At 42.6% G+C, this 13,592-nt stretch overlaps 1 protein-coding gene across 2 annotated transcripts in view; it reads left to right on the top strand.

Annotated features, from left to right (window-relative positions):
- FBXW2 (F-box and WD repeat domain containing 2) overlaps positions 1-13,522 on the top strand; it is a 28,518-nt gene extending 14,996 nt beyond the window's left edge. For both annotated transcript variants that reach the window (XM_047068690.1, XM_047068698.1), the window contains 5 exons: positions 972-1,166; positions 3,244-3,377; positions 5,691-5,777; positions 6,605-6,774; positions 12,844-13,522. In XM_047068690.1, coding sequence (XP_046924646.1) covers positions 972-1,166; positions 3,244-3,377; positions 5,691-5,777; positions 6,605-6,774; positions 12,844-13,132 — 875 coding nt within the window. In that variant the 3' untranslated portion in view covers positions 13,133-13,522. The remainder of the gene's footprint in view (positions 1-971; positions 1,167-3,243; positions 3,378-5,690; positions 5,778-6,604; positions 6,775-12,843) is intronic.
- Positions 13,523-13,592: the final 70 nt, after the last annotated feature.

Genomic DNA, 13,592 nt, shown 5'->3' with positions numbered 1-13,592 from the left:
GTGATTTAATCATTATACCTTTAAACATAATTAAAGCTAATCTTGAATTATCATGATTGGTATATTTTCATCAGAATAGAAATAAAACCTACTTTTTCTGCAGAATCTTTTTTTTTTTTTTTAACATTTATTTATTTTTGAGAGACAGAGAGAGACAGAGCGTGAGCGGGGGAGAGGCAGAGAGAGGGAGACACAGAATCCGAAGCAGGCTCCAGGCTCCGAGCTGTCAGCACAGAGCCAGACGCGGGACTCGAACTCACAAACTGTGAGATCATGACCTAAGCCGAAGTTGGACGCTTAACCGACTGAGCCACCCAGGCGCCCCTCTGCAGAATCTTAAGGGGCTTTACAAGCTCAGTGTGTTGAGTTGTGAAAGTCTGGGGATAATTTATCCATGGTTTTCTTAGAAGTTGCTTTGCACATTTCAGGATGGCTCAAAGAATTAGCAGTTAGCCTTTGCAGAAGTTAACCTGTGATCTGAGAGATCTGAGGCTTTTCCCTGACTGCCCTTAGAGTAGAACCTGTTCCAGTGGACAGCTTTACTCTTCAGCATTCTTTATTTGTTCGGGATGTGGGTCATGGATAGGCATGCAAATGTATACATGCAGTCATAGGTAATACCCTTCATCTCAAGCTCAAATCAGAAAGCTCGTGATGGTCAAAGATTGTGAAATTTTACAAGTAGAAGCAGCAAGGGATGCTTTAGTCTAGCACTCCTCTTGTAGCCTGGCAGATTAAGGGAAACGGACAAAACCAGAAAGCTTGCATTCAGTCCCCGTGCTGTTAACACCATTTTGGTGACCCTGAATGAGTTGTATTAGCCTCTCCATGCTTTGCTTTTCTCAGCTATGAAGTGGGAATGCTAGAGGAGGGGACCTTGAGGTTCTACTTGAAGAATACCACGGTTTGGGGATTGATTGGCCTTCTTTAGTGTTTGTTTTCTTACTAACCTCCCTGTTTTTCTCTTGAAGGGTCAGATGACTTGTCTGCAAAACTGTGGGATGTGAGCACAGGACAGTGCGTTTATGGCATCCAGACCCACACTTGTGCAGCAGTGAAATTTGATGAGCAGAAGCTTGTGACAGGCTCCTTTGACAACACTGTGGCCTGCTGGGAATGGAGTTCTGGAGCCAGGACCCAGCACTTCCGGGGGCACACAGGGGCGGGTGGGTTGCCCTTTTTCAGGGGTTTCTACAGTTACTTTAACTTCATTCCTTAAAACCGGAAGCCAAGAATATGACCCCCTTTTTGTTTTTTAACTTAACCTGCCTCTCCCTCCTCTGTTTTCTCAATAACAGCAGTTAATCCCTTTATTTAAGGTACCCTTATTTGGAATTTTTTCCTGAATTTTGCTTTTCCTTGGCGCATTCAAAACTCTTCTTTGTACCCTTATGCAGGGAGGGGGCAGTTCTCCTTACCTATTTCATTTACACTCCATTGAACAGTCCGTCCTTTTTGCTTTTTATCAGCTTCCATACTTCCAAATTGAGTAAGTCCTACACTTGTAAATTCAATCTACTTTATTTGTAGAATCAGGGCTAACCATCCTTTGCAGTGACAGTGGTTCTCAGATTGTGTGAGCTACACACTTTACATTGAATTGGAGCTTGGGTGACAACTGATTAAAACAAACAGTGCCTAGAGAGAAGACAAAGGAAACAGATACCTGATTTTTCCTAATAATTTTATAGTGGCCTGGTGTGCAGAAATTGGTCGTTTGAATATGGTCTCGAGACCAGAGCTTCCACCTCTGTTGCATTGTATTTTGTAGCTTTGTGCAGAAATCGTGTTGAGCTGCTTCCCAGCCTCTTGTGCAGCAGCTCCCTTCCTTTCCCCCATTTACCCACTGCACTAGTCTTGGAGAGTCACAGTCTGTGCTCTTAAGCGTCTTCTCGGTAGACGAGAAACCTTCTGAACAGGTTTCCCAGTAACCTGTATTTTGTCCTAACACTCATCATACAAATAAGTCTGATATACCAGGCTATACTGCCAGCAAGCAGGGTCCTACCTGTCTTGTTCATCCTTAGGTCCTGAGTTCTTTGTATTGTGTCTGGTGCTTAGTAATACTTTGAAGTGAACCTGGCTGTTTTACTCCTGAAGACCATTTTTTCACCACTTTGTTTTTCATCTTACACATTTTTCCTCAGTCTGCTTATTTGTTACCACTTGTTTGTTATGGAAATGAATATTGGAAAATCTGTGGTTTAGCATGGAACTTACTAAATTGAGTATACTGTTCCATAGTGTCAAGATGTACATTGACTTCCAGGTGATCAACTTCAAGAGCCCTGCTCTAAAAAATTTCCTCGTTACTGTTCCCTGGACATTGCTGTGGCTTTTCCATAATTCCATGCCTTTGCTGTTCCCTCTACCTGCAATATTCTCTTTCTTTTCTTGATAAACTCTACTCATCCTTCAGGGCCCATCTCCAATATCGCCTCTTCCCTGAAGTCTTCCCTGATACCCCTGGGCAGAGTTAGTCATTCTCCTTGGTGTTTCCCTAGCAAGAGGTAAACATTTAATTTTTTTGGACTTCCTCCTTCACCCCTCACTTAGACTGAGTTCCTTAAGGAAAAGCCCTTCATCTCTGGGTGCCCAGTGTTCCTTTAGAGTTTGGCAGGCATTTAAAAACAAATGTTTTGAGTACTTGCTGTACTCAGGCTAAAACTTGCTGTTTTAGGTGCTGGGGGTACACCTGTGAAGAAATTCAAACCGTTTGAGAGAGTGGTTTAGTCTGACCGTTGAGATACTTGTGTGTCTTTTGTTTTTCTCGTTACACTGGCTTTTCTTGATTATGGGTATTGTTTTCTTGATTATGGGTATGATTCTTGAAGTTGAGTCTCACTGCAACAAATAGTGCGCATCTAAGCAGGGCCACCTATGTTCCTATTTTCCCTGCATAAGCTGGATTAGCTTTGTGTCGGATCAGGCAGGCAGTCCTGAGTGGAAATGCCATTATCTCCAGTACTGCTTTTACCTCTCGCTTTAAAGCTAGCACAAGTATAAAAGATTGCATTACTCCAGGGACGTTCCAGCCTTAGAATAATCAGCTATAATAATAACAAGAATTTTGAACTGGATATATTTTTTATCATAAAATTCTTAACTGAGTAGCACCATTCTTAACAGTAACTGTGGTTGAGAAATTATATAATTGAGCAGCTAGAGAGAATGAATGTTATTGAACTCTATTATAAAAGACTCTCGGGCGTGTTTTAACTCTGTGTGTGTTGTATATACTAGTGTTTAGCGTTGACTACAATGATGAACTGGATATCTTGGTGAGTGGCTCTGCAGACTTCACTGTGAAAGTATGGGCTTTATCTGCTGGGACGTGCCTGAACACGCTCACCGGGCACACGGAATGGGTCACCAAGGTAGGAAGACTTACAGGAGAAATCTTGACATCAGGCTTTGAGGGGGTGAGGGAGCTGGGGGTGGGGTGGAGGATGCTGGGTGCTGCCTTGTAAGTGGCAGGGGAGCCATAAGACGGAGCAGGTGCGCCCACAAAGCGTGATGGCCAACGACAGTGACCAGCAAGTAAGAGGCACTCAGTAAATAGTTTAACAGATGAATGGACTTACGGACATGGAAAAATATTCACAATATATTTGGTGGGTAGAGGGAACAAACACAGTAAAACTGTACTGTAGACTAGAATACCAGTTTCTGAATAAATATGTTCATGCACTGAAATGTTGAAGGTGGTTATTACTTAGGAACTGTGGGTGCTTTTTTCCCTTTCGGATAAGCATATTTTTTTAATCAGAAAAGCAATTTTCATGTAAAAAAAAATAATTGCAAGAAGTGGGACAAAGAAAAAATGTATAAAGTCCTTAAAAGAGTATTGTGGTTACTCATTTTCAAAAAAAGATGGCCGTGAGGATCAAATGCAATATTAATCATGAAAATGTCATGCAGAAACACTTTTCCTGAGCTTACCAGGCATTTCTGTGAGGGCTGGAGGATACAGGAGTGAACAAAGCAGACCCAGGCTTGATATGGATGTTAGCCCAGTAGGAGAAAGAGTTATTAAATAGTAATTTCACAAATAAATATATAATTACAAATTGTGTTAAGTGCCATGAAGGAAAGAGTGCAGTGTTCTGTGAGGAAGGCTAGGAGGTATCTAAACTCTTTCAGGGGAGAGCTTTTTGAGAAGGGACAAAATATGAAGAAATCGGAGGTAGCTGTGTACAGAGTAGTGGAGTGTTTCCGTGTGCACAGAGTATGCCCAGGCCCTGGGCGGGAGAGAACCTGGACCATTTGATGACCTGAAGGCCAGTGGAGTTGTGCTGGGGGTGGTGTGGGAGAGGTGGCCATCGTGTGTGCCTTCCTTGGCCGTGTTAAGGATTGTGCATGTCCTACACGTAGCAAGAAGCAGTTGGGTGTTCTGAGCAGGGAGAAAACAGCCGCTGAGTGAACAGTGGGTTGGGGTCGGGCACAGTGGACACATCGAGGCCAGTTAGGGGTTTGCGATAATCTAAGCAAAAGATACCTGTGGCCCGGACCGAGGTGGCAGCTCAGAAAGAGAAGAACACACACGAAGGATATGTCTTTAAGGTAAAGCCAACTGAACGTACCGACTCCTGGGGAACAAAGAAGAAAGAATCTGATGTCCAGTGGGTTTCAGTCGGGTGGGTGAATGTGTTTACCTGAAATAGGTGGAGCTGGAAGGAGAGCAGTTGGTGAGAAGGTCAGTAACAGCACTGAACTGTACTCTTAAAATGGTTGAGATAGGACATTTTATGTTCTGTATCTTTCACCACAGTTCTGTATTGGACACATTGAATATTTCAGTGGAAAAATTACATAAGACAGTTTGGTGTGGTGTTAAAAACACTGGAGTTGGGGCCAGGATGCTGACCGTGATGTTTTAGACAAGCTGCCCCTCCCTTCGGGGCCTGACTTGTATCTGTTAAATGTTCCTATGAATTCTGAGTGAGGTCACGGGACGGAACCCAGCAGGGTGCGTGCGGTTAGTAGGTCTGTGTTTCAGTTGAGTCTGCAACCCGGGCTTCAGAACAAGTGAGCCTGGCCACCTCCTCACTTTGTGCTGACTTATTACAAAAATAACTGGCACCTAAATGTCTACAGACTATTCCCAGTGCTAATGGATGACTAGCTCTTATTTCATCATCATCATCATCATTTAATTGTTTTATTTCATTTTCATTGCAATTGTGAGATCTAATACATGCCTTGTCCCCTATTTTAAAGATGAGGAAATTGAGAAACAAAGGTGCTAGACGGTCTTGTCCAAGGTTGCAGAGTCAGTATATGGCAGATTCTGGTCCCAGGTCCAGTGCGTTTTCCCTTACAATGCACATGCCCGTGCTCCTGAATACAGATTATTTGTAACTATTTCTACATTTACGGACTGTTTTCTTTCCTGTTCCTCACACTTTCTATGAGGTCACATTTTACAGTTTTTAAAACCATTCCAAATGTTTGCTTCCAGATTAAAGTTGAAATTAAATGCTGCCATCATTAGACAATTTTAGATCCTGCTGAAAATATAGAGACTCTGGTTGTACTAACTAGAGGCTAACTTGGTCCTAGAGTTACAGCTTAGCTGTTCTAGCGTACCATCTCATTTCGGGCTCTTTTTCCTATTTTAATTTTAAAAAAAGCAATCTAGAAACAGTTTTAAAAGGATATTTCTGTAACATGGATGTTTATATTTCTAGGTGGTTTTGCAGAAGTGTAAAGTCAAGTCTCTTTTGCACAGCCCTGGAGACTACATACTCTTAAGTGCGGACAAATATGAGATCAAGGTGAGGTTTTTTTTTTCCTGCATTAATTTGCCTCATCAAAGAAAAACTGGCAAATACAAGGAAATTAAAATGGTGTAGCACAGGGGGAATATTTTAAGGGAAGCAGGAATGTCTTCGTATAAGCCATCTTAAACCCATTGGAAAGAGAATTGCTCGTTATTTCTATGTACAACGCAGTTTCTAACCCTGATTTGCAAGTAAAGAAAAAAGAAAACACAAATTTATCTTCACATTCTGTTTTCTTAAGACACATCTCAGGGCGCCCGGGTGGCTTAGTCGGTTGAGCATCTGACTCTTGATCTCGGCTCAGGTCATGATCTCGCGGTTCGTGGGGCGCAGCAGAGCCTGCTTGGGATTCTGTCTCTTCTTCTCTCTGCCTCTCCCCAGCTTGTGTGCTTGCTTGCTCGCTCGCTCGCTCTCAAAATAAGTAAACTTAAAAAAATAAAAACCACACATCTTGTACCCACTTCAATTCTTAGATCTACACTATGAAAACGAAGATTTACTTGTATAATAAAAGCAATTTGCAAAAAGTTTACAGAGCGATCTTATATACATTCTTTTTGCAGTTTTTAAATTGTTTTGTGTGGTAGGCATCTTCATTGTGGGAACTGAGGTTCAGAGAGGTTACGGATTTTACCCAAGATCACACAGTACATACATGCAGCATCAGAACTAGGACCCATGCCTCTCAACTATAAAACTTGTGGCCTTTCTCATGTACTTCACTTTATACTGCTTCAGCAACCATAGGCCGCATTGTGTAAGGGTAAGCTTGTCTATGGTGATGTGATTTGTCATCTTGTCTAATATTCTTTTATCTGTAGATTTGGCCGATTGGGAGAGAAATTAACTGCAAGTGCTTGAAGACATTGTCTGTCTCTGAGGATAGGAGTATCTGCCTGCAGCCAAGACTTCATTTTGATGGCAAATACATTGTCTGTAGTTCAGCGCTGGGTCTCTACCAGTGGGACTTTGCCAGTTATGATATTCTCAGGTAATGTTTCCTATCTTTGACAGTCTGTTCTCTTTTTTCTTTTTCTTTTTGTTTGTTTGTTTGTTGTGGTTTAATAGTAAAGTCAAGACTGAATATTTGGATAAACCAGTCAGTAGTTTGTGTTTGGGAAATGTTTACTACATCAGTTATAAACAGGGTTATATGCCGAAAATCACACACATAAAAATATTAAAGGCAATAATTAGAGTTTCATGCTAGAACCTCAAAGATCTAGGTTCTAATCCCTCCCCTTACTTCCCCCTTTCAGAGTTTAACATGCTTTTCTGGAAAACGAGAGGCTTGGATAAAAAGAGCTTTCAGATGTCTAGTTCTAATTTTTTTTTAAATATATTTGTTTAAGGTTTTAGACAGATAAGGTATATTTAGTAAAATAACGATTTTTTAATTAAATTTCTTATTTTAATTCCAGTACAGTTGCCATGCAGTGTTACTACATCGTACACCTGAAACTACTGTATTTCAATTCCATGCAACACCTAGGGCTCATCAAAACGTGTGCACTCCTTAATCCCCGTCACCTATTCCATCCATCCCTTCACTCACCTCCCTTCTGGTAACCATCAGTTCTCAATACTGAAGAGTCTGTTTCTTGGTTTGTCTCTCTCTTGCTCTCTTTTCTTTTTCCTTTGCTCATTTGTTTTGTTTCTTAAATTCCGCATGTGAGTGAAATCATATATTTGTTTTTCTCTGACTTAGCATTCTACTCGATAGCTCCATCTATAAAGCTGCAAATGGCAAGATTTGATTTTTTCTTTTATTTATTTTTTTTTAAGTTTATTTATTTTGAGAGAGAGTGTGTGATCAGGGGTGGGGCAGAGAGAGAGAAGAGAGAGAGAATCCCAAGTAGTCTCCATACTCAGCACAGGGGCCCAACATGGGGCTTAGATTTCACGACTGTAAGATCATGACCCGAGCCCATCATGAGTAGGACGATTGACTGACTGAGCCACCCAGGTGTACCAAGATTTGATTCTTTTTTATGGCTGAATAACATTCACGTATATACATACACACACACCACATCTTCTTTATCCATTCATCTTATCAATGGATACTTATGCTGCTTCCATAATCTGGCTATTGTAAATAATACTGCAGTAAACATAAGAGTGCATGTTTCCCTTTGAATTAGTATTGTTGTATTCTTTGGGTAAATACCTAGTAGTGCAATTGTTGGATCATAGGGTAGTTCTATTTTTAACCTTTTGAGGAGTCTCCACACTGTTTTCCACAGCAGCCGCACCAGTTTGCATTCCCACCAACGGTGCACAAGGATTCCGTTTTTCTCCGCATCCTTGCCCACACTTGTTTTTTCTTATGTATTTGATTTTAGCCCTTCTGACAGGTGTGAGGTGATATCTTATTGTGGTTTTGATTTGCATTTTCCTGAAGATGAATGATGTCGAGCATCTTTTCATGTGTCCATTGGCCGTCTGCATGTCTAGTTCTGATATTTTAAATTCCACTTCCTGGTCAGTGAAATTCTGCATTAAGGGATCAAGTGACTAGTAGAAAGATGGAGATATTTAGAGAAAAACAGAATTTGTAGGATTTCTCTTCAAAGAAATAAGAAGAGGTCCGTGGACAAAATAATTCTGTGATACACTGCATACTTTAGACCCTTCTTGGAGATTGATGGTAGTTGTAAGCATGCTGGAGGCTGATGGAAGCCAGTGCCGTATGGTGATGAAGAGAACTTACTTTGGTGATAAGCCTTGGTTTAAAATCTGGTGCCATCTCCTATGAGCTGGATGATTTTATGTAAGGTTCTACCTTTCTGTGCCTCAACTTCTTGACCTATAAAGTGAAGACTAAATGGAATACCTGTAATGAGGACCAAGTACGAGACCTGGCAGATCTTTATTACCAATAGCTCTGAGAGGCCCTACACAAAGAAGCCTGTTTGCATTTGTTTAACCTCCTGTACCTCAGTCTCATTGTATACAAAGCCCTTTTTTTGAGGAACACCTACTAATGGTTCAGAGAATTAGTGTTCCACAGAATGGCTCAGGAAATGCTGGCTTGGAGTTGTACAGAAAATTGAATGTTCTCGTCATTGTTTTTCTCCATGACTGTTTGAGGGCAACTGGTATGGGATCTGTCATGCTAGCCAATAGGACCTTGTCAGGCCCGGTCTCTTGGTCAGACAGTTATAAATAACCCCTTTTATATCTTCCTGGAATCAGACTTAATATTTCTAACCAATTAGCTTTCCAAGCTGTCAGAATCATTTCTAGAAATGATTGATAATTATGCTTTGAGGAAAAAAAAGACTGGAATAGATCCTAGAAAACTTCAGTCTATGCTCTTCATTTCATAGATGGGGAAACTGAAACCAGGAGAAGGTAGGGGCCTTGTGCAACATCCCCCTAATTCACCCTAGTCCTGCATCTGTTCATCCTTCTTTCTGTCCATCTGTCTATCCATCCATCTGGCATCATCCAGTAGGCATATGCTTCAGGTGCCAGCAAGCCAGAGAGAAGGAACTTTTGAAAGAATGTGATACTTTGCAAAAATCCAAGTAGTCACCATGGGAAAAATCTGATCTTTATTACAGTTTAGTATTGTTTTTGTTTTGAATCAAAATTTGGATAGGAAGGATGCAAAGGTAAGGTGGAATGCTTAGAATCTCTAAAGGTTTTATTTTGATCCCACATTTACCTTTCTCATGTATGTATTTCTCTTACTCAGAATGGCTTAAAGAGTCCAGAGTTCCAGAAGAAAGTTGTGTTAATTTTTGGTATTCAGATACACTAGCTTTGAGCAATAAACCTACACATTTGTTTGCTGCTAGGAAGTGTTAAGTTTAGATTTTTCTTTTTAAAATTTTTTTATTTTTATTTTGAGAGAGCACGTGCGCCCACCCACAAGCATTGTATGGGCAGAGAGAGAGGGACAGAGGGAGAATCCCAAGCAGGCTCTGCGCTGTCAGCACAGAGACGACGTGGGGCTTGATCCCACGAACCATGAGATCATGACCTGAGTTGAAATCAAGAGTTAGACACTTAACCAACTGAGCCACCCAGGCACCCTTAGATTTTTCTTTGGAAGGGGGCCATTTTATTTATCCACGGGAGACAGGTGTGCTGTTTCGAAGGGACACATGCACCCCCATGTTTATAGCAGCACTATCCACAATAGCCAAAGTATGGAAAGAGTCCAGATGTCCATCGACGGATGAATGGATAAAGAAGATGTGGTGTGTGTGTGTATATATATATATATATAATGGAGTATCACTCGACATCAAAAAGAATGAAATCTTGCCATTTGCAACTACGTGGATGGAACTGGAGGGTATTATGTGAAGTGAAATTCGTCAGAGAAAGACAAAAATCATTTGGCTTCACTCATATGAGGACTTTAAGAGACAAAACAGATGAACGTAAGGGAAGAGAAACAAAAATAGCATAAAAACATGGAGGGGGACAAAGCATTAAGTGACTCAAATATGGAGAACAAAGCGAGGGTTGCTGGAGGGGTTGTGGGAGGGGGCATGGGCTAAATGGGTAAGAGGCACTAAGGAATCTACTCCTGAAATCATTGTTGCACTATATGCTAACTAATTGGGATGTAAATTTAAAAAAATAAAAAATACAATTAAAAAAATTAAAAAAAGAAAGGGGGCCATTTTATGTCTTGCCTCCTCCTCACCCCCTGCAACACAAATAAACCAGCCTCTTTTGAAATCTTAGTGCAAGTCCTGTGGCCTCAGTTGCTGAGACCAGGCAGGGCCACTTCTGCTTCGAAGCTAGCTGAAAAGCAAAGCACACGTGGTAGCATGGTGTTCAGGAAATCTGAGATAGGCCGTCTCTTGAGCTAAGTTAACTCACTACAGCAAGCAGGGTGATTTGGGTTCCAGGGCCCAGAGGGCACGGCAGGGATATCTGTTTACAGTTCTAAAGTAATCAAAGTTAAAGGGGCTGTGAGCCTGTTGAGACCTGCATTCCCCTCTGCAACATATTTGTGCTCCAGTGGCTGGAGTCTGTTCATCTTCACCAGGCTTGGGTCCTATCTGCTAGCCACCCGGTTACCTGAGTTTCTGGTTGTTTCCTGCTTTGCATTGGTGACGTGGGACTTACTGGACTTTTCTGCTGTTTTCCCAGTTTCCTTTGGATCTCTTTCATAGGAGTTGTTATTTACCCATGTTCATTGCACCACTGCTCTATTTGTTAGCAGATATTTATTAAGCACCTAAGTATGTTTTTGGCATTGGGATATGTACTGGGAACCTGCAGAACTACTTACGAAACTTGTAGAAATTACTAACCAGAAAGAGGGAAGACTGACATTAAATAACTAGGTGTTTTAGTGGTTGGGCTAAGGGCAACACAGTATGGGGTACTTTGAGACCCCACCTAGTTGAGCAGTAAAGGCAAGTTTCTTTGAAGAAGAGGTTTGAGCTGAGCCCTGAAGGATGAGTGTCTGCATTAACTAAGTGCCAGCGGATGGTGTGCAATAAGGAGCATTGTAGACCGAGTGACCTGGCTGTTCAAAGGCCCTGAGACTGAAGGAGCCTGGTGCCCGAGACATGAGTGCAGTAGAGAACCATCAGAGGGTTTAAAGTTAAAAGAGGTGTTAATAGGATTAGATTTTAGAGTGAGATTAGCTGACTAAAAGGGGCAAAGAATAGCTGTGGGAAGACCAGTTGAGACTGTTGGCAGCTCAGGCAAAGGATGACATCTTGGATCAGTCGTGGCAGTTTTGCTAATAGCGAATAAAGTAGAAACTTTAAGAGGTAAAATCAGTTGATCTTGGTATTGAATTTGTTGCCTGAGTAAGGTGGAGAGTTCGGCGGTTGTCATGGTTTGTTACCTGAGCAACTGGGTGAAAGAGCAAGGAAGGAAATAAGGAAGAGAAACAGGGTTGGCCCACACTTCAGTTTTGGACAGGTTGAGTGTGGGGAATAGGTCGTCGTCACTACTCAGTCCCCTCCCTTTCCAATGTCCGCTGAAATCTGCTCGGACCCTAGTGCTCTCTTCTAGAGGTCATGACGTCTGGCCTCACACGTCCTTCACTTCGTACGTGTGGGCGGTGATCGTGTATAGTTTCCCTGTCCCTGCCAGCTCTTTTTCTCCCCCTGTCAGCTGATCTCCCTTGTGTTCTTTCTTTGTCCCAGTTACCAGGCCCTGCCTGTTCTGGGTGAGCTCTCGGGCACACGCTAGTTGGCAGTGTCCTTGTTAAAATGCGGGTCAACCCGGCCTTTCACAGGGCCCCCCCCACACTGTTCCAGAGCAGGGTTTGCACATCCTTCTCTCACAGCTCTCTTCCTGGTGCCTCCAAAGAGGACGTCAGCTTTCCTTATCAGTCTTCACGCCTCACTAAGTGTGCAGACAACAGAGACTATGTTTTTTTGTGCGTTTCTGTTGCTGTTTGGCTGGGCCTCTCCCGTTCTGTGGCTTTGTCGTCAGTGTTTGGGGAAGGTGAGGGGTGCCCTCTCCACACCCTCAGTCTTCCCTAACAATTTCTGATGCGTCTGTCGTTAGTGTTTCTGGATTATTTAGGAACACCTTGGTTCTTCTAGCCTCTGCTGGTTTTAGAGTTGGCTACCTGCCGAGTAGAGTAGCACTGGAGCCACCTGGTTTCCAGTCTTTGTTCCAGGCATCAGGAGGCTCCCACAGGCCAGTGTTCTAGGGTTTGATGAATCCATCTTTTTACCTAGTGGTACGAGTTGAGTCTTGCATTCTAGTTCTCCCTGGTAATCCTTAGCCACAGTATGGACCCCAGCGGGACTTCAGTTTTCACCTAAGTGAGATACTCTGTAAGATCCTTTCCAGCCTGGATGGGCATCTTGCGCCTTCAGAGATACGCATCAGACACTGCCTTTTCCCTTACGTGCCGCTGTTATCATGTCAGGGTTCTTCCTCTTCCCCCTTTTTAAGTAAGCTCAGCTTTTTGTCTTTTCCATTTTATTGAAAACTTTCATTTAACTCTCTAAATTTTCTTGAATTTTGTATTGGTTTTTAATGTCTCCAGAAAAGATTACAGTGGCAGAAACAGAAGTAAAGTTGCCTTCTGGTTCATGTTTCCTAACTCTCGTCTTTGTAGGGTCATCAAGACTCCTGAGATAGCAAACTTGGCCTTGCTTGGCTTTGGAGATATCTTTGCCCTGCTGTTTGACAACCGCTACCTGTATATCATGGACTTGCGGACAGAGAGCCTGATTAGCCGCTGGCCTCTGCCAGAGTACAGGAAATCAAAGAGAGGCTCAAGCTTCCTGGCGGGCGAAGCATCCTGGCTCAATGGACTGGATGGGCACAATGACACGGGCTTGGTCTTTGCCACCAGCATGCCTGACCACAGTATTCACCTGGTGTTGTGGAAGGAGCACGGCTGACGCCACGAGCTTACCACCGCTGACTTGACTTTGGGTGCCGGGGCTGCGGGTTTTCAGTGCAACCTCTGTGGCAGCCGACTGCATGAACCAAAGTTCTCACCTAATGGTATCATCGCGCAGTGCACAATCATTTATCCATGTTTGCCAGGGGGCCAGGGCTCGGGGCGGGGGAGGGCTTGTTTTATTGACATACAGCACAGCATGCTAGTGGGGGTACGCCATTGACTTCATTTGTACTTAGTTATGTTGGTCAATAGAAGAGGATGCATTTTGGGTTCATCTTTCTTGAATATTGGTTTTAAGTAAAGAAAGTTAAATGGCTCATTAATCTGCTAATTGGTTGCCTATAAAAACACATTCAGTCTATTATTAAAGCTTTTTACCATCGCCTTTTTTTCTTTTGAAGTTGAAGCAAAGGTGCTATGATGTTGTTCCAGCAACTTCTCTCACGCGGGGCTTA

This window comes from Lynx rufus, unplaced genomic scaffold (assembly GCF_022079265.1).
Source record: "Lynx rufus isolate CCGP_SWC_20201006 ecotype Redwood Valley unplaced genomic scaffold, mLynRuf1.p SCAF_10, whole genome shotgun sequence".
Lineage (NCBI taxonomy): Eukaryota > Metazoa > Chordata > Mammalia > Carnivora > Felidae > Lynx > Lynx rufus.
This window is presented reverse-complemented; position numbering and strand designations above follow the sequence as displayed.